This window comes from Polypterus senegalus, chromosome 18 (genome assembly GCF_016835505.1).
Source record: "Polypterus senegalus isolate Bchr_013 chromosome 18, ASM1683550v1, whole genome shotgun sequence".
In the NCBI taxonomy this organism is placed as follows: Eukaryota; Metazoa; Chordata; class Cladistia; order Polypteriformes; family Polypteridae; genus Polypterus; species Polypterus senegalus.
The window spans coordinates 14491491-14512662 of record NC_053171.1 but is presented as its reverse complement, the minus strand read 5'-3'; the positions used below and the strand labels follow the sequence as shown (position 1 = coordinate 14512662).

General features: G+C 41.0%; 1 protein-coding gene across 1 annotated transcript in view; it reads left to right on the top strand.

Moving 5' to 3' along the window:
• The first annotated feature begins 3364 nt into the window (after positions 1-3364).
• Positions 3365-21172, top strand: part of plcb2 (phospholipase C, beta 2) — a 95029-nt gene continuing 77221 nt past the window's right edge. Inside the window, exons 1-2 of the mRNA XM_039741982.1 lie at positions 3365-3534; positions 18480-18557. Coding sequence (XP_039597916.1) covers positions 3451-3534; positions 18480-18557 — 162 coding nt within the window. The 5' untranslated portion in view covers positions 3365-3450. The remainder of the gene's footprint in view (positions 3535-18479; positions 18558-21172) is intronic.

The following is a 21172-nucleotide window of genomic DNA, read 5'->3' as shown; positions in this document are numbered from 1 at the left end:
AGTTTCATGGCATTCTTCAATCTCTAAGTGCTTGATGCTCTCTGGAAATTCCATCTGACAGCCTGAGCAGATAGATTAACGACTTCACTAATACACAAGCTGAGAGATATTGGAAGGGGAAAAAGAAACACAAAGGCCTTAAAATCCACCCATCCATTCATTCTCTAAACACATTTTTCCAGTACAGGTTCACAGGAAGTCAAACTTTAACTTCACAGCATTAGGTGCAAAACAGAAAAGCATCCTGAATATGATGCCTGTTTAGAGTCAGCAGACATCCAGAAGGTGGTCCAGTCAGACATGGCTTTGGGGTCCCAGGAGTAAGTTAAGTGAGGGTAAAGACTGTCAACATCTAGCAGTGATGCCTCATCTGATGTGAGGAGCTATTTGACAAAGGCTGTCAACAGGGGCTTTTAACTGGGACTACTTACAGTCAATAAAGCAAAAATATTGCCTTCATTTTGAGATGAGACCCCCCAACTACTAATATTATCCCGACCAGTTCTGCCACTCACAGCTTGTCCTTGCCAGGAGCTGTAAATTGTGAAACAAACTCCTGGAGGATTTCATACCTGTTTTGTAAGTGTTTTTTTACACACTGGTTACTATTGGGGTCCGGTTGGGTGGAATACCATATCCCATTATGAATCTATACTAATAAAAGGCAAAGCCCTCACTTACTCACTCACTCACTCACTCATTCACTCACTCACTCACTCACTCACTGACTCATCACTAATTCTCCAACTTCCCGTGTGGGTGGAAGGCTGAAATTTGGCAGGTTCATTCCTTACAGCTTCCTTACAAAAGTTGGGCAGGTTTTATATCGAAATTCTACGCATAATGGTCATAACTGGAAGCAGTTTTCTCCATTTACTGTAATGGAGATGAGCTTCAACGCCGTGGGGGCGGAGTTTCGTGTGACATCATCACGCCTCCCACGTAATCACGCAGTACATAGAAAACCAGGAAGACCTCAAAAAAGCGCTGAAGAAAACATGCATTATATAATTGAGAAGGCAGCGAAACAATAAGAAGCGGCGAGTGACATATACAACCATATTCATGAGTTCTGCTACTTCGGAAACAAAGCACGATGTAAACCTACACTTTAAATTAAGTTCATAGACAGGCTGCCGCTGGCGTTTGTAATTTAGTGCCTGCCCATATAAGGCCGTCCGTCAGCGGCAATCCAATAGCAAACTCCCACTAAATATTCACGGGTTAAGGACTGTGTTTTTATGGAGAGGAAGATGAGATGGTCAGGGTGGTGTTTGACACAAACTCAGCGAAACTGCGAGAGAAAGTTTTAAGTGCCAGGACTAAGGTAACATTAAATACAGCCACGGACATAGCACCAGATGGCACAAGCACAGCTGGGAACATTCGATGCATGTACACCGAGCGGCTCACGTGAACTGACGCAGTGCAGAGATAAAGGCAACAGTTCCAAAGAGCGCTGAACAAAAACCGAATTACACAATTGAAAAGGCAGCAAAAAATATGAAGCGTCTGATAAGCATAAATCCAGCTACTGTATGGCGTTATTTCAGTGCCACTATTCTGAGCACACGTAAAAAAATATTGAGCGCACGTTAAAAAAGATTGCAAGTGCAAGTGTTGCATTTTGAAGAGAAATTTATTTTGAGCGTACAAAAGCTGAATTTGAGTGAACAAAATTCATTGCTGCGTGCAAAAAATGTATTTCAGTGTTTGCGCTTATCCATATACACACACACAATAGCACCCCCTCTCACTCAGTTTTTTCATTTGCGCTTGCTCGCAATGTGTTGCTTGCGCTCACAACATTCTCTGCTGCAAGCGCTCAACTCTCTGTACACCGTTATAAGTGTGCCACAAAACCCACCAATCACAGACTTGGTTTCAAAAATTCTGATTGGCTCTTACGGTCTCCAATCAGCTCGCTAGCTGCTGCATTCCGGAAACAGTCCAAAATGTAGCTAAATCCAGCTAAACTCAATTAAACCCCAATTTGCGGATAATATCTTTAATTATTTTATTTTAAAATATATTATTTGTTAAGACTATCGTTGGTGTAGTATAATGTAGTTGCATTACAACATACATTCATACACACATACTGCATTCAGTATTCGACGACATAAAAGAGAGCTACTCAAATATAATTTGGAGAGTCAATACAACCATGCCAACTGAATAGAACTTGAACAAGTTCACAATATCCACGCAGACTTGCACGTAAGAGCGGGAGTTATCCATTTTAACAAGCAGCGTATTGCACTGATACGAAATAGCTGTGTGTGTATATATGTAGATATGTATGTATATGTATATATATGTTTATATATGTGTGTGTATGTATATATATATGTATTTGTGTGTATATATGTGTGTGTATGTATGTATGTGTGTATGTATTTATGTGTGTGTGTATATGTATGTGTATATATGTAGATATATATGTATGTATATATGTGTATATGTATAGATATGTATATATATATATATGTTTATGTGTGTGTGTGTAAATATATATATATGACAACAACACTCATCACTCACAACAGTGACAAAACATTTACATTGACAATCATGTTACGTTATTTTCAAAATGTTTCCTTTTCTTTTTCATTGCTTCTTTAACACACTACTTCTCCGCTGTGAAGCGCGGGTATTTTGCTAGTAACTAATAAAACCACATTTGATCACATGTTGTACATCAAATGCCATAGAATAACTTAAATGAAATATGATAAACATCATATCGTAGAAATGACTAGAGGGATTTTGCATACAATAAAAAAATGACTCACATGGTAAAATGTGACTAGGAAGATGACAATGCTTAGCATGTTTCTCACATTGGATGGAATCAAGGTGTTAGGGGGAGGCAGACCAGTTCTACCATCAAATGCCGACCTTATAATCCCACAGCAGGCCCAAGTTGACTTGATTGGTTATCATGGTATGTGACTAAAATACTGGAAAGCATCCCTGAAAAGGTCAGTTTAAAAAGGGTTTCTCTGGTGAGTGGAATATTGTACGAGACTAACAAAGGTCCTCAACAGAGTTTATTAATGATGCTACAAACTAAATGGCAAAGTATAGTCTTGTACAAATGTAAAAGAGGCCCTGCCTTTAAAACCTATTTGTAAGATGTTAAAAAAGGGAAAAAAAAAAGTGAATGTCTAAGTATACCTCTCTTTTCTGAAGCTGACCCATTGGTTGTCTCCATACACGTTATTTGCAAGTCATATTCTGCAGGCTGCAGGATTATTTTTTTTGCTTACTTACTAGTCATTTCATCAACAGTTGGAAGGTATAAAAGCTGACACCTGACTCAGTTAGGGATTTCTAAATGAGAAGAAGATGCACTGACAGCGTGAGTGAGCAATGCTCTAAACTGCATTTAGCTGTCCCTTCACACATCCTGCCCCACATATACAGCACATTAAAGAGGGTCTTGCAATGGAAAAGGCAGCTCCAATCTTGAAGGCGCCAGAAGTGAAAGACTATCTGATCAAGGGAGCTCGCTTTACCAAGTGGGATGACGTGAGTATCGTTGCTACAAATAAAATTCTTTTACTCGATTTTTCAGTTGTATTTGGACACACAAAATGTAATGACACATCATCAGGGATAAAAAGAAACATACATTATAAAAGAGGTGTATGAATGACACAGGTGCACCTAATGCTGTCTGGATTGCCTCCTTTACAACTCTGAATTTGACGAATGAGGTGGGAAGTGAAATGGAATGAAAAATGTGATTTTAACATAATGAGAAATTAAACAGCGTTAATCCAATATGAATCTTTATAGTGCCTTCCCAAGGGTAAGCTATGAGAGGCACTATATGATGCACCACAAAGTATATGTGATTAACCACAGAATGCTGGGATTGTGTAACTCTATGAAATGGATTGAGGCAGTTCATTATCATTACAGAGTTACTAAAATTACTAATGCTAAAACACAATTGATTAGATAGTTGTAAGTAAAGAAGGAAAGAAAGACTAAATTATAAAACGAAAAACAACTAGAAAATATACATGTAAATCTTAGTTGTCTTTGAATGTTTTTAATCCATATAGTGCCTTTTACAAGATAAGAGATATGAGGCACTAAATGATATTTATACTATTTTATTAAAACTGAATTTGCTATCATGTTATCATACAAGATACTGTCCATCTGACATCTGTATACATGGAAAGAAACAAAGAAAAAAGATAGACGTATATAGTACAAAAGGTGTGTGTGATTTAGTGTGCCCTGTGCTGGACTGGCACATTGTGCCAAGCTGGCTCCATATTGTACTCAGCGTTGTTGAGGTAGTTTGCCTTCAACTCTGATCTGAATAAAAGTAATTGGGCAAAATAAGAAAATAAAATGTTAGACTACACTAAATTTGAATCTTTAGAATGCCTTTCACATAATAACCAACAAGATGCACAATTTGACATGCTGCAAATAATGTTTAAAAATTGCCTTTTTTAGTTTTTACTATTGCCATACATGACTCATCTAACAATAGTATGCAAACTAAAGTAAAAGGGTAAGTTAAAGAGATCAAGTCATAGCAGATTGTTGACAAACAGATTTTGTATCAGGTTTATTAAATAATGTATAAAACAGCTCAGCATACTGAGAATAAATATAAACTATACAAAAAATTAACAGCAATACAAAAATATAAACAAAAACGATTACAACAGTACAGCTAGTTACTACACACATCACTTCCTTAGTACACCACATTTGAATGAATGACTCACGTTTGAAAATAAAAAAAAGGTTAAACTCTAAAGAACACAAAATAGATAAAAATCAGTCTTTGCTTAAAATAGTGCCTTTCACTGCCCTGCCTTCATGGGAAACTTTAAGAGAAAAAGAATGACAGTGCATATTGTATGCTTGCCATTCTAAATATATATATAAATCTCCCTTTTGTTTATTGCCTTTCACAGCTACACTCATAAGAAATAACATTTTTGTTGAACAAAATTCACATCAATCAATATTTATTCTCTATAGGAGCTTTCACAGTTCAAAGCACTTTGCAAAGCTTTTTATAGTCAAGCTGACAAACCTGTATTGTCATTAATGATCATTCACTGAGCTGTCTGATTCAATTTGAATACATAATAAAAATGAAACTGAAAAAGCCTCACCCTCATGGTTTATTAATTGCTGTTTATTCACAGATGACTCATAAGCTTTTTTGTTTTCAGTGTGGGTGTCATTGTTTGTACCCTTGAATTTCCATTTAAAATTATTTTTTAGAGTCCCCTCATAAACATATAAGACATTTTGAAGTATAGGGAATAGTGAGGTGTTTTGAACGATGTGCTTGATCTTTGCCTTCTTAGCTGGGGATTCCATTTCCTAATATTAAAAATAAAGGTTTAAGTATAGCAGGTGAAATCATCATGAGTGTTTATTGCTAGCTATAAAATCTCGTTTTACGTTTGTCCCGTACGCTTTACTGGGAATTCCCAGGGTAGCTGACAGATCCCTTGCCTTTGGTCTTCTCAGGGTCCCTCCGTGATCAAGTTCGACCAAGGCTGGTATCGTTAAGACTGTGTTTTGTCTTGTGTTCTGCCAGTTACAGACAGTATACGTTCGAGAAATCATTTCATTTGCACGTTTTTTTGTTTACAAGTTTGTCAACTGACACATTCCAGGAGCCTTCATCTTGATTCGGCACTTGAGAAGTGCAAGGTTTGCTTTTTTGGTATTCTTCACGTTCAGTCACCAGTTCAATTCCGTACAAAGATGCGTAACTGTGGTCGATACAACCAATGCAGCAGGGCTACAACCAACCCTGGCACCCACACAACAAAAACTCATTTTACCTATCAAGTTAATATTAGCGTGTTTTGAACGTTGGTGAAAATGGGAGATCCTGGGGGGAAAAAAATACGGACAAATAAAAAAAGATGTGCTAACTCCATCCAGTCAGTGGCCGGATTTCATAGCAGCATCGATAATCCCGTTTAACTGTATATTTACAGTATGCTTTTTCTCAATAATGGTAAAGAGGTTGACATGCACAACACAGGTAGTTATTTCTTAAGGATCATTATTAAGGTGACCATCCGTCCCTGTTTTCCGGGGACAGTTCCCTTTTTCGGACAACTGTCCCCACTCAGAAACATGCCCCCGGTTTCAACTGGTTACTTTTTTGAATGTATCTCATCAGCACAATAATTTGAACTCGGCGCGCATGCGCGGTGTTCTTACGGAGGTTATGCTTTACCACACCTGCAACTTTGGCGAGAAATCACGTGATAAGCTTTCGCTTTGTACTCTGTAGTGTTAAGAGTCCTTACTCGTGATCTGTAGATTCAACGCTCCTCTAGCCCGCCACCCCCGACGTCCCCGGATTTGCCCAAATAATTCTGGTCACCTTATCATTATGGGGTGCCAAGGTGGTGGGGATACGAGCACACAAAAGCGGACAAATGTCCACAATGTATATGAAGACCTGCTTTATATATCGTAACAACCGGTGGTTGAGTATTGAAATTCTCGGAGCTGAACTCAACTGCGCACTTCTCCCAAGCTGGTCGGCCAGCGGAATGCCAGCGCCATGCACGCAGCTGTACCTAGCTCATTAAGCAAGCGAACACTCGTGTCCCATACACCGCACGACCCCGAATGTCTCCGTACATAATTGCATAGAGGGGAATCTAGCAACACACAGCTCTGTCCTTTTGTATCTCTTTATTAGAGCAGATAGTCAGAAAAAAGCTCAACATATTGCAAGGCCATTGCCAAGGTCATTCAGAAAGACGTCCTTCTCCATGATGGTAACTGTTACACTTACCATTCCTGGGCTGCAAATGACCCAAGCCCACCCAAGCAACTGCAACACAAACACATATAACATTTATAGTACAACAGGAAATCAATTGCCTTGCTTGCCCAGTACAAACAGTAACGTTACAGAAATACCCACAATGCACCATGCCGCCAGCGCTGACTGCCGGGTCATTACAATATGAAGCTTCTCGGTTCGCCTGGTGTGTATGTATATGTGTGGTCATCTCACAGTGAATAGGTCATTTGGGTTGCTATTCAGTTAAACAAATTCCAAATAAAAATATGACCCTTCACGACAATGGAACTGAGGAAAATATGAAGTTTATAATCCATGTGTACATCGTTTCATTTCCACTGGTTCGATATTCGAGATCAGTCTCGCCACGCAACATCCCGTGTGCCGTTTTTTTCCCCCTGCAGCTTCGGGAAATTAAATATATTTGACGTACTGCGGTTCCTACCTGATTGATAAAAGTGAGCGAAGTCCTGATTGAATTTCTTTCTGTGCAAAACTGAATATTCATTAAGCAAAGCACCACCATACCATAACCGAACCGTGGCAGCGACGTCTTCACGCGTTTTCTGGAACCTTCGGGAACCAACCGTGGGGTTTCGCGCCCACCTGGACCGCCGCGAAGAAAGACTGAGTACCTTAAGATTTAGTTTGTCACTTCGCTATTTTTAAAAAAACACCGAATGTGCATTTTTTTTGCAAAAGAGAATGACAGGGGTACCTGGCCGAAGCGAATTTATTAAAAGGAGACCAAGATGCCTCGATATTTAACGAAGCGCATTGTTGAGGAGTATCAAAACTATGGTAGAAACGAGAGTCGTGTTCAGTGCAAATAAATGTCCACCGAGAGTATGAAACGAAGCAAAAGAACAAAAAAAAAACCTGAATTTACTGTCAGTGTGTCCTCCATGCTGGTAAGTAAGCAACTATTCACCCTTTCCATGTACAAACAACGCCTAAATGTTCTTACTGGTAATAGAAATAGTACTGTAGTTCGTGGTAAGGTGTCAATAGTTTGTGAAGTCAGATCACTGGCAAAATACTCCTTTTAAAATATAGGGTCTTTCTGAATTACTATGAGCTACAAAATGAATTTCAGGGTCCCTGTTCTGTCCCCAGAACGTAGAAATAAAATCACTTAAGTACAAAATGTAAATTTTAAAAAGCTTATTGTTAGAATCATGTGTTGGACTGAATAATAAGCAACAGAGATACAAACGAGCGGATGATTATTTCGAACAAAAATCAATCAATAAATACATAAAAGCACAATATGTTAGCATAAATAATTATGTCATAAATGTTTTTGTTTATTATTCCTTCGTCTATTTATTTCAGCGACACCACATGTGCAGTAACCTATAATGTTACAACTGTTATTTTCCCCCGTCAAAGGGGAGTGGGCGGGCTGTAGTCCATCCATCCATCCATCCATTCTCTTCCGCTTATCCGAGGTCGGGTCGCGGGGGCAGCAGCTTAAGCAGAGAGGCCCAGACTTCCCTCTCCCCGGCCACTTCTTCCAGCTCTTCCGGAGAATCCCAAAGGCATGTTCCCAGGCCAGCCGGAGACATAGTCCCTCCAGCGTGTCCTGGGTCTTCCCCGGGCCTCCTCCCGTTGGGCGTCCCCGAACACCTCACCAGGGAGGCGTCCAGGAGGCATCCTGATCAGATGCCCGAGCCACCTCATCTGACTCCTCTCGATGCGGAGGAGCAGCGGCTCTACTCTGAGCCCCTCCCGGATGACTGAGCTTCTCACCCTATCTTTAAGGGAAAGCCCAGACACCCTGCGGAGGAAACTCATTTCAGCCGCTTGTATTCGCGATCTCGTTCTTTCGGTCACTACCCATAACTCATGACCATAGGTGAGGGTAGGAGGTAGATCGACTGGTAAATTGAGAGCTTTGCCTTACGGCTCAGCTCCTTTTCACCACGACAGACCGATGCAGAGCCCGCATCACTGCGGAGGCCGCACCGATCCGCCTGTCGATCTCACGCTCCATTCTTCCCTCACTCGTGAACAAGACCCCGAGATACTTGAACTCCTCCACTTGGGGCAGGATCTCTCCCCCAACCCTGAGAGGGCACTCCACCCTTTTCCGGCTGAGGACCATGCTCTCGGATTTGGAGGTGCTGATTCTCATCCCAGCCGCTTCACACTCAGCTGCGAACCGATCCAGAGAGAGCTGAAGATCACGGCCTGATGAAGCAAACAGGACAACATCATCTGCAAAAACAGTGACCCAATCCTGAGTCCACCAAACCGACCCCTTCAACACCCTGGTTGCGCCTAGAAATTCTGTCCATAAAAGTTATGAACAGAATCGGTGACAAAGGGCAGCCCTGGCGGAGTCCAACTCTCACTGGAAACGGGCTCGACTTACTGCCGGCAATGCGGACCAAGCTCTGACACCGGTTGTACAGAGACCGAACAGCTCTTATCAGGGGTCCGTACCCCATACTCCCGAGCACCCCCACAGGATTCCCGAGGGACACGGTCGAATGCCTTTCCAAGTCCACAAAACACATGTAGACCGGTCGGGCAAACTCCCATGCACCCTCCAGGACTCTGCTAAGGGTGAAGAGCTGGTCCACTGTTCCGCGACCAGGACAAAAACCACACTGTTCCTCCTGAATCCGAGGTTCACTATCGGACGGACCCTCCTCTCCAGAACCCCCGAATAGACTTTTCCAGGGAGGCTGAGGAGTGTGATCCCTCTATAGTTGGAACACACCCTCCGTCCCCTTTTAAAGAGGGGGACCACCACCCCGGTCTGCCAATCCAGAGGCACTGTCCCGATGTCCATGCGATGTTGCAGAGACGTGTCAACCAAGACAGTCCTACAACATCCAGAGCCTTAAGGAATCTGGGCGTATCTCATCCACCCCGGGGCCCTGCCACCAAGGAGTTTTTTGACCACCTCGGTGACTTCAGTCCCAGAGATGGGAGAGCCCACCTCAGAGTCCCCAGGCTCTGCTTCCTCATTGGAAGGCATGTTAGTGGGATTGAGGAGGTCTTCAAGTACTCCTCCCACCGACCCTAACGCCCGAAGTCGAGGTCAGCAGCGCACCATCCCCACTATATACGGTGTTGACACTGCACTGCTTCCCTCCTGAGACGCCGGACGGTGGACCAGAATCTCCTCGAAGCCGTCCAAAGTCGCTCTCCATGGCTCTCCAAACTCCTCCCATGCCCGAGTTTTGCCTCAGCAACAACCGAAGCCGCGTTCCGCTTGGCCTGCCGGTACCTATCAGCTGCCTCCAGAGACCCACAGGACAAAAAAGTCCTATAGGACTCCTTCTTCAGCTTGACGGCATCCCTCACGCCGGTGTCCACCAACGGGTTCGGGATTGCCGCCACGACAGGCACCACCACCTTGCGGCCACAGCTCCGTCAGCCGCCTCAACAATAGAGGCACGGAACATGGCCCATTCGACTCAATGTCCCCACCTCCCTCGGGACGGGTTGAAGTTCTGCCGGAGGTGGGAGTTGAAGCTACTTCTGACAGGGGACTCTGCCAGCCGCTCCCAGCAGACCCTCACAACACGCTTGGGCCTACCAGGTCTGACCGCATCTTCCCCACCATCGAAGCCAACTCACCACCAGGTGGTGATCAGTTGACAGCTCCGCCCCTCTCTTCACCCGAGTGTCCAAGACATATGGCGCAAGTCCGGCGACACGACCACAAAGTCGATCATCGACCTGAGGCCTAGGGTGTCCTGGTGCCAAGTGCACATATGAACACCCTTATGCTTGAACATGGTGTTCTTATGGACAATCCGTGACGAGCACAGAAGTCCAATAACAAAACACCGCCGGGTTCAGATCGGGGCCATTCCTCCCAATCACGCCCTTCCAGGTCTCACTGTCATTGCCCACGTGAGCATTGAAGTCTCCCAGCAAAACGAGGGAATCCCCAGAAGGTATGCCCTCTAGCAACCCTCCAGAGACTCCAAAAAGGGTGGATACTCCAAACAACTGTTTGCCGCATACGCACAAACAACAGTCAGGACCCTTCCCCACCCGGCGGAGGGAGGCCACCCTCTCGCCCACGGGGTAAACCCCAATGCACAGGCTCCAGTGGGGGCAATAAGTATGCCCACACCTGCTCGGCGCCTCTCACCGGGGGCAACTCCAGAGTGGTAGAGAGTCCAGCCCCTCTCAAGGAGAATTGGTTCCAGAGTACAAGCTGTGCGTCGAGGTGAGTCCAACTATATCTAGCCGGAACCTCTCGACCTCGCACTAGCTCAGGCTCCTTCCCTTCAGAGAGGTGACATTCCACGCCCCAAGAGCCAGTTTCTGTAGCCGAGGATCAGACCGCCAAGGTCCCGCCCGCCACCACCCAACTCACATTGCACCCAACCTCCTTGGCCCCTCCCATAGGTGGTGAGCCCATGGGGAGGAGGACCCACGTTACCTCTTCGGGCTGTGCCCGGCCGAGCCCCATGGGTGCAGGCCCGGCCAACAGGCGCCGCCATCGAGCCCCACCTCCAGGCCTGGCTCCAGAGGGGCCCCGTGACCAGCGTCCGGCAAGGGAAAACGTTGTCCCAGTTTTATTTTCATTGGAGGTTTATTGAACCGCTCTTTGTCTCATCCCTCACCCAGGACCAGTTTGCCTTGGGTGGCCCTACCAGGGGCATAAAGCCCCAGACAACATAGCTCCTAGGATCATTGGGACACGCAAACCCCTCCACCACGATAAGGTGACGGTTCAAGGAGGGGTATGTTTTTGAATGATAAATCATGGGTAGAGTAGGCGTAAATCGTCGGTCATATCCGCAGTGTTATTATTATTTCCCTTCCATTTTAACCCTCTGGTTTATTATGCACCTTTTTAGTAATTGGTTTACTTTTCTAGACTACTTTTTGGTGTCTGATTCGACTTTGGTAAACGATAGGACTGATTTTGGGTTACAAAGGTTTGCACCGTTTAGACTTACGTTTTACCTTCCGATCGCTTTTTAAAACATTTCTCCCTTTTCTTCTAAATCATAAGACATGCAGTAATTGTGAGCAGCTTTTTCTTGTCTTGCTATCTGACAAAGCCGCGAACTCTCACAACTTTGAACCTGTGCTTTGGTTGACTTGGGAATTCTGGTGTGCGCCCCCTCTCCCGACGATTCATCAGTCAAACAAACATTACTAGAAGTGCCCACGCTCTCATCCTTAATGAGTGAAACAAACAACTTTCATTTCAAGGGATATTTCATGTTGCATCAGGTGTTACTGTAATAAATAAATGATTAAATGAATAAATACATAAACAACAAAATCATTTTCACAACACATTTAACTATTTATGTTAACATATTGTGTTTTTATGTATATACCAGTGAAACATGTAGATCTGCAATCCTAAAATAAAGGTTTGTCCAAAGCTTAATTTGCCATGTGGGCAGCACATTCTTTTGTTTTCACCATCAAGATGTACTCCATTACGGTGATCACAGTGATGATCCAACTTTCCGAGGTAGTGCTCCTCAAACAAACACTGATCTAAGGATGTAAAAGCAGTGCCGACATATGGTCAGAACCTTTGGAGTACGATCAGACGCTTCTCTTTTGTAAACGCATTCTTTTGTTTTCAGCATTGAAAAATAAAGTGTGACATTGATCATATTGCTGATGTAACTTTGCTAAATAGTGGTCATCAAGGAAACATCAATGTAATGCTTTAAAACAATGCTTTCATATGATTGTAAGTTTCAACTATTTGATGATCTTCTCGATTGTCATTGTGTGTTTCTATTTCTCTGTCTCTTGTATTTCATATCCTATGGAAGCCGATAAGTCATCAGTTGTTGTTTTTTTTTTTTTTGCTGCTAAATTCCTCTTTGTTCAGGATTACTTCTACATATGTATCATATCCTGAAGGATTATCAATAGATGGGCAATATCTTTTTCTGGCCACCAGTGAAGTAGCCACTAAGCTGTCACCACCTAAACTTTGTTCAATTTCAAAAACATATCAGGCTATATTCAGGATTAGCTCTTGTTTGTCTATGTGGTTCTTGTCTATGTGGCCTTATACTGTAGATGTTTCTGCTCTTCTTCCTTCTATTATTGTGCTCCTTGCTTTGTAAATGGCCTCTGTGACTTGCTTGATGGTCAGCAGATGTCGTTGCTCTTGTTTTTCTTTTCGCCACGTCACTTGGTTCTATCCCCAGTAGTTCGCGAGTGAATGCATAACAGGCAGAGAGCCCTTAGCATTTTATATATATAATATATATATATATATATATATATATATATATATATATATATATATATATATATATATATATATATATATATATATATATATATATATATATATATATATATATATATATATATAACTGCTCAAAAATGAAAGGAACACTTTGAAAACACATCAGATCTCAATGGGAAAAAGAAATCCTCCTGGATATCTATACTGATATAGACTGGGTAATGTGTTAGGAACGAAAGGATGCCACATCGTTTGATGGAAATGAAAATGATCAACCTACAGAGACCTGAATTCAAAGACGCCCCAAAAATCAGAGTGAAAAAATGATGTGGCAGGCTAGTCCATTTTGCCAAAATTTAATTGCAGCAACTCCAAATTGTACGCAGCACTTTGTATGGCCCCTGTGTTCTTGTATACATGCCTGACAACATCGGTGCATGCTTCTAATGAGATGACAGATGGTGTTGAGGGGGATCTTCTCCCAGATCTGGACCAGGGCATCACCTGGACAGTCTGAGGTGCAACCTGGTGGCATTGGATGGACCAAAACATAATGTCCCAGAGGTGTTCTATTGGATTTAGGTCAGGAAAGTGTGGTGGCCAGTCAATGGTATCAATTCCTTCATCCTCCAGGAACTGCCTGCATACTCTCACCACATGAGGCCAGGAATTGTCGTGCACCAGGAGCCACTGTACCAGCATAGGGTCTGACAATGGGTCCAAGGATTTCATCCTGATACCTAATGGCAGCCAAGGTGCCTTTGTCAACCTGTTCCTCCTTGCCCAAAGGAGCAGATACTGGTCCTGCTGATGGGTTATGGACCTTCTATGGCCCTCTCCAGCTCTCCTAGAGTAACTGCTTGTCTCCTAGAATCTCCTCCATGCCCTTGAGACTGTGCAGGGAGACACAGCAAACCTTCTGGCAAAGACACGTATTGATGTGCCATCCTGGAGAAGTTGGACTACCTGTGCTACCTCTGTAGGGTCCAGGTATCGCCTCATGCTACCAGTAGTGACACTGACTGTAGCCAAATGCAAAACTCGTGAAGAAACAGTCAGAAAAGATGAGGAGGGAAAAATGTCAGTGGCCTCCACCTGTTAAACCATTCCTGTTTTGGGGGTCATCTCATTGTTGCCCCTCTAGTGCATCTGTTGTTAATTTCATGAACACCACAGCAGCTGAAACTGATTAACAACCCCCTGTGCTACTTAACTGACCAGATTAATATCCCATAAGTTTCATTGACTTTATGCTATACTCTGATTAAAAAGTGTTCCTTTAATTCTTTTGAGCAGTATATATATATATATATATATATATATATATATATACAGTATATATATATATATATACAGTATATATATATATATATACAGTATATATATATATACTAGCTGTGTAGGCCCATGCTGTTAAATGCCTGGGGGCCTAGAAACTACTGAAATCCTCAGAAAAAAAAAATGAAATGAGAGACGTCAGGTAATTGAAAGGACCTACTCTGGGTATCTCTCTCTCCTAGGAAGTTTCATTTTGCCGACGTGCTTGCATCGCTTGTGCATTAGCGGCTAAGCGATTTTCTTTCTTCGTATATGTTTTGCTGACATGTTTTCCTCGCTTGTGTATTAGCAGCGGTAGGAAAAGTAAAAAAGATACCATTTAGCCGATGTGCTCGGCTTGCTTGTGTATTAGCAGCTAAGCGAGTTTCTGTTTCCTCGGAAGTGGAGCCCTTACCCCGACTCCACCTCTCACTTCCGGGTCGGACAGACAGACACACACACTTCCACACATAGACGTTTATATATAAGATATATATATATTATCACATTTCACAGTATATTTTTCTATTTGCCCATTTTTTATTTGTTTGTTTATTCACTCTTTCTTTTCTATTTATTTAATTTCTACAAGGTTTTCCTCCATATAAGCTGTGCCTGCATATACCCACTGGCAACCCTTTAAACCCACGGCCAGGCTGGTGGGCTTCAGCAGTGGAAAGATGCATCTGAAGTACCACTTGAAGTGCTGTATTTGTATTTTGATGTAAAAAGAAGAATTTTAATGTTAAATGTGTCTATATTAACATTTTCAGTGTGTCTTTTGGATGTGTGAGGAAAACCATTTCAGACCCAGGGTGGATGTGCACAATTCACACAGACAGTGATTTGGAGACAGTTGAGACTCTGGAGTTGCGAAGCATCTGTGCTAACCACGTGCAATCACTTTTTGTGTCATAAATTTTGTATAGATTAATTTAAACTATATTTTTCTTTGTTTGGTATAGTTTTTTGTTTTATGGGACAGCTCATTGGCAGAGTATCTAATGCAGGTGTAGTGGCCTCAGCACTGTCCTTTGGACCACAGGGTTGTTGGTTCAGTTTGCACATCGGACTCATAGTCTAACCCTGAGCAAGTCATTTAATCTGCTAGTGTGTATGATTATACAGTACTATGTCCCAATCTTATAAGTCACCCTGCATACAAGTTTCATCTCGGTGTTCAATAACAACAAGAATAGTGCTGTTGCCTCCCAAATCCAATGTCCAATGTATGAATCCTGTGCCTGGTCACAGTCTCTGTAGAATTAACATTTTCTCCCAGTGTTTAGGTATTTTGATTTTCCTCCACATTCCTAAAAAAATGTGTGTTACATTAAATGGTTACTCTTAATTTGCACTGTGTGTATATGTGCACACTGACCTTACTCTCAGTGTTGCTGAGATTAGTTACAACCCCATATCCCTGCAATCGGTTAAGCAGGTTTAAGAATGCATATGTTTTATTTATGATTTGTGATGGCCCTGCTTTATGGCTTCAGTTTGTCTTTATCTTGTAGTCAGTGCTACTAAAATAAGCTCTACCTCTCTGAAATCTGAAATGCAGACTAAGCAGTGGATAGTGGATGTGTTTATTTAGAGTTTCATGTGTGGAGACTGGAAGTAGGCCTGGGTGTAATTACCAAAATATAACTGGCAGAAAAAAAAGAAAAGTACAACATAAAAGATGGTTCAAATAATACCGTAAGGCAACTTTTAGTTTTTGAAGACAAGAAAAAAAAATCTTCTTTTAAAGAGCTAAAGGAAGAGAAAGGCAAATGAATTGTGAATGTGAAGCCACTATTGACCTTCACCAAGAAGCCAGCAGTGCATATGTGTGTGCTATACTGAATTTGCATAGCTAAAAGTCAAATTTACCCAGGCATTTTGCCTGGGCATCAGTTTACAGCCCAGATGTCTTGTGCTGCCCTGAAGTGCGCCTTCCTGTGTGCTCCTTGTTCTGAATTGTATTGTTCTATTTGTCATCTGATAACTTAATTATTTTTACATTTATATGTCTGAATTTTTAAGGCATGATTAGTCTGGCCAGGCATCACAGTAGGCATTTTAGACATGTGGATTATCAATGCCATCATTAGGAAGCTTGAGCAATCCCAGACTGTGGTACTTCCATGCTGTCATCTTTGAGACAAAGCAAATATCTCGAGGAGACTGTGGTGTATCTGATCTTTTAACACAGTATATGAGTATAAGTTTTGCAGGTTTTTCTTGAGGATACAGATATTCTGCTTGATGACCTCCAATCTAAGAAATGACTCCAGAATTGAATGAAAATTATTACTGTATGACAGTGTCAAAGTTTCTTAGTCTCTACTGACATTGGTAGCAGAACCAAAATAAATTAAAAGCCTAATCTGTATGAAATGTCTGTTCATGACAACACATACCGAAGTAAACACTCCTGCACTGTCTCATACGAGGCTAAATGGAGTCTTCAGTTAGCATAGCATGATTTTGGTTGATTCGAGGAAGACGGAGTACTCTGAGAAAAACAGATGGTTACGGAACAAATTTCAAGCAAATATTGGCCGGTCAGGAATTGAATGTTTGTCTCTTTGTGTTACACTGGTTTACACTAACTAGTTGGGTAATCAGTTGTTTTATGTAATGCATTTAACAGAGCACACTATCAACAGATCCTTTACAAAGTAAACAAGAGTGCAGCTCAAAGTGCCATGAGATGTGGCTCATAGCCCCAGATTTTTGTGTAGAGTTTTATGCCTGATTTAGAGTTTGTATTCCATCCACTGCCACTGTAAAAAAGATCAAGAGCTACTTGATGATACTTGAGGTGGCAGTGATGTAAATCCACTTTAAAACAACAGACTTACACTTCCCTCAGTTAGGAAAACCTACAGAAAAAGTACCTGTGCATCCCTTATTCAAGCAACCCTTTAGAGTGGGCTTTCAGCACCGGAGGAAACGTTGTAACTTGTAACTGTACTGCTCTGAAGCCAAATGTGGTGGACAGACTGGTTACACAATTGTCACACAAATTGAAGTTTCCTCAGTAGATTTTTACAATTGTTTTATTTTTTTATGTATGTTTGTATAATATTGGACAGAACCTGAAGTTAGAAATTTGTTTAAAACTGTTTTCTTTTATCATTGTGCAATATATGACAGAACTTGTTTACAAGTGTTATAGTTTTTTTCCTGTGCAGTTTGACAGAGCCTTGGATTTTTACACAATAGTACGGTAGGCTAGATTTTTGTTCTTGCTTGTGTGCTTCACAATTCACCTTACAGAAGAGCAGTTCATGTTTATCCACACTCTAATGTTCATGCCTTACATTTCAATTAAGATTAGTGTTTTATCCTGTTTGGATTCACATCTTGTTTACATTAAAGGTAAGTGTCTGTTTAAAATGCTTTCATTATAATAGTTTTGTTGGTTTTAGTTCAGTTATTTGTATAAATCCTCTAGGCCACTTTGAAATGGTTTACTCATACTTGCACTGTTTGATCTCAGCAATACTTTGGTGATTTTAATGTGTTTGTGTAAATTTAATTCAGTTTTAAGTAAATAAATAAGACCTGTTTTCCTTAACTGTTTTTTCCATTAATCTCATTAGTAAACTATGGTTAATATTCTATTATCAAGACCAAGCTAGATCAATAGCACTTTGACAAACATATTTTTAAAGGAGGCAAAATATCATCTTATTATTGTTATTGTCAAAGTCCCAGAAAATATTGAGATATGTTTTTTTGCCAATATCACACACCACTAATCCGAGTACAGTATTTGCAAAATCAAATTGTGAATGTTTTATTTGAGTCAGAAATTTGCTGCCTCAATCATTTTTGTGGTGGCAGCGCACTCATACAAATCTCTTTCCCCAGCCTGGTTAGAGCCACCTTGGCTACATATGGGACACCGAGCTGAAATGGACAGCTTTTTGGTGAGCTGCATTAGGAACATCTTATTGGTGTAGTACAAATTGTCTGCTTGTGGATAAATGGCAGAAGATGAGAAACCTTGTCTTTGCCATACCCAGCACTATGCGGCACATAAAAAATAGCTATAATCTAAAGAATCATTCATCCATTGCTTATGCAGACATATTAGTCTTTATATTCTCATACGACTTCTTACTTTTTTTAACTTAGGACACTGGAGTCACATCGCCTGTAATGATGAAAATGGATCCAAAGGGCTACTATGTATACTGGACTCACCAGAACAAAGTAAGTGATGCTAATCTGGAGTGTCACATATCTGGCTCAGCAATGCAATCAAAGTTTTTGTGCTCTACCCACAGCCACAAAATCTCCCTGGCTGTTGGAGATATAAAAGACCCAAATCTGTATGAAATGCAGCACAGAGCAAATTCCTGGTCTCTGTAAGCTTGAAAATAGCAGGATGAAATACCAGGATATTTGGTATGATATGATTTGATTTGGTATGATTGCATGCTTTGGTATATGTTACAGAATACCATATGTCCTTAAAAACCTGGGAAACCTTGAAATTAATAAAACAATTTGAAAACCTGGAAACAAAAAAATTTCCACTCACAGCACACCTGAAAATGATAGCCTATTTTTTTTAATCGTTTGTGAAAGTATATAAATTACTGTGTACTGGAAGATTATGTTGGTTGTGGATGTGCAATTTTTCTAAGGTCAAAGCCTTTGCTCTTTTGAAATTGGGGTAGCATTTGTGTTCTAATTTGATATAGCAAAGAACTACATTAGCTAGACTGTAGCTACCTTAAAGGAATACTACCCAAAAATATAAAAAATATTTTTTTATGTGTTACTTACCCTATGTGGTATGTAGTAGGGATTTCATAAGAACCAATTGACATTGGGACTGCAATGAGTGACAGCAAGTGGACATATTACTTAGGAAGGCGCAATAATTTGTGGAAAAAATGTGAGTAAAAACTATTAATGAAAATGCCTTACAGTGTTACATTATCACATTAACAAATCTCAAAAAGAAAAACAGCAGAAGTCATGTCTGAAAATGTTTTTTTTGCTGAAGGCAGGAACATTTCTTTGTGTGATTGCTGAAATCAGGTCTGTTATTTAAAAAAAAAAAAAAGGCAAGGCACACACGCATAGGCTCTCATCACTGCAGCTTTTATCCCATTATGGAGTTACCTTAGAAACAGATTCCTGCATGCTTTGAATTAAATTGATATTGTGTTAAATTTTAATACTATGTCCTAGACCATCCTGCTACAGGAATGGAGGCTTTGCATTCATTCTCTGATTGGACACCTACAGCTATCTATTTGAGTATCCATCCTTTTTCTAACCAGCATTTACATTTCCACACATCCAGCATCACACAAATAGGACTGTGGAATGTGGAAAAAAACTGCAAGATCAACAGTGCTAACAAGATCTGAAGCAAGTAAATATCAAGACAAGTTATAAACAAAGTGGCTCTTTGACTTGTGAACTCCTGTAATGAAATGAGATGGTCTGTCTGTCAATACGCAAATAAAATACTGTATATTTATTATTTTGATGCTTCCAAACACAAAGCACATCTCTGTAGTATGACATATACTGTGTTAAAAGAAATTCATCAGAGACACGCAGTTACAGCAATGTAGGCAAAACACCATATTGAATACAGATCTACAAATGATAAACTAATGTTAATGAGCACAACCCCTAACATGTGATGAACATAGTGAAAACACATACACTATATCAGATATTTGAAGGGTACATTGGCGAATGTAACGCAGTCTCACAGTTACAATTAATTAACTACAAGTGATAGCACATCCGTCCTTTAATTTTCTTGAGTTTTTGAATAATGGCTTACTATAAAATTGACAAGTATGATTTCACACTGGAAGCCTAAAAGTTGGGACAAATGTAAAAAAATGCACAAATTTGGACAATTAAAGCAGCAGGAGTTTGGGACGTCTGAAATTTGAGTGGATTTGACTCATCTGTTAATAATTGCTCTTTCGTAAGTTTTTTACTGACTAATGATACTAATATATAAATATTGAAAATAGCAGATGTTACAAACCTAACAGAGGTATTCTCTGATAAACCAAATTTTAAAAGCATGTTGTTAGAAAAAAATCTTAAAAGAGTTTGTTTAAATGAAAATTTACTGAATTATTTTGGATTTCACTAATTCAGCAATACATATTTATAAATGCCAATACTAGTTTTAAATGATAGCTGGGTCACTACTTCATTGATATACAGTACCACTGTTTAGTAGGTGCTGTTACAATTATGTATTTTATGGTATGTTGCAAAAAAGACACAATTTTGTCCTCTTGAATAATGGAGGTATTTTTATTAAAACACTATTGAAAGGGACTTGTGTGTTTGCCATGGTATCTAATAGACAGAAATTTCACTGGTATTGGTCCTGAATACAAAACGTCTCGTATTGTGACATCCCCAGTTTGTAGTGACGGCCAAGAAATATTTTTAATCGAGTGCTTTCATGGAGGATGGAAATAATGTTTCTGATGGAGCAGTAATCTATCCATCTATTATCCAACCCGCTATATCCTAACTATAGGGTCATGGGGGTCCACTGGAGCCAATCCCAGCCAACACAGGGCACAAGGCAGGAAACAAACCCTGGGCAGGGTGCCAGCCCACCACAGGGCACACACACCAAGCACAATTTAGGATTGCCAACCCACCTGACCTGCCTGTCTTTGGACTGTTGGAGGAAACCCACGCAGAACACGGGGAGAACATGCAAACTTCACGCTGGGAAGACCCGGGAGGCGAACCCGGGTCTTGTAACTGTGAGGCAGCAGCGCTACCCACTGCACCACCGTGCCGCCCTGGAGCAGTAATCAATA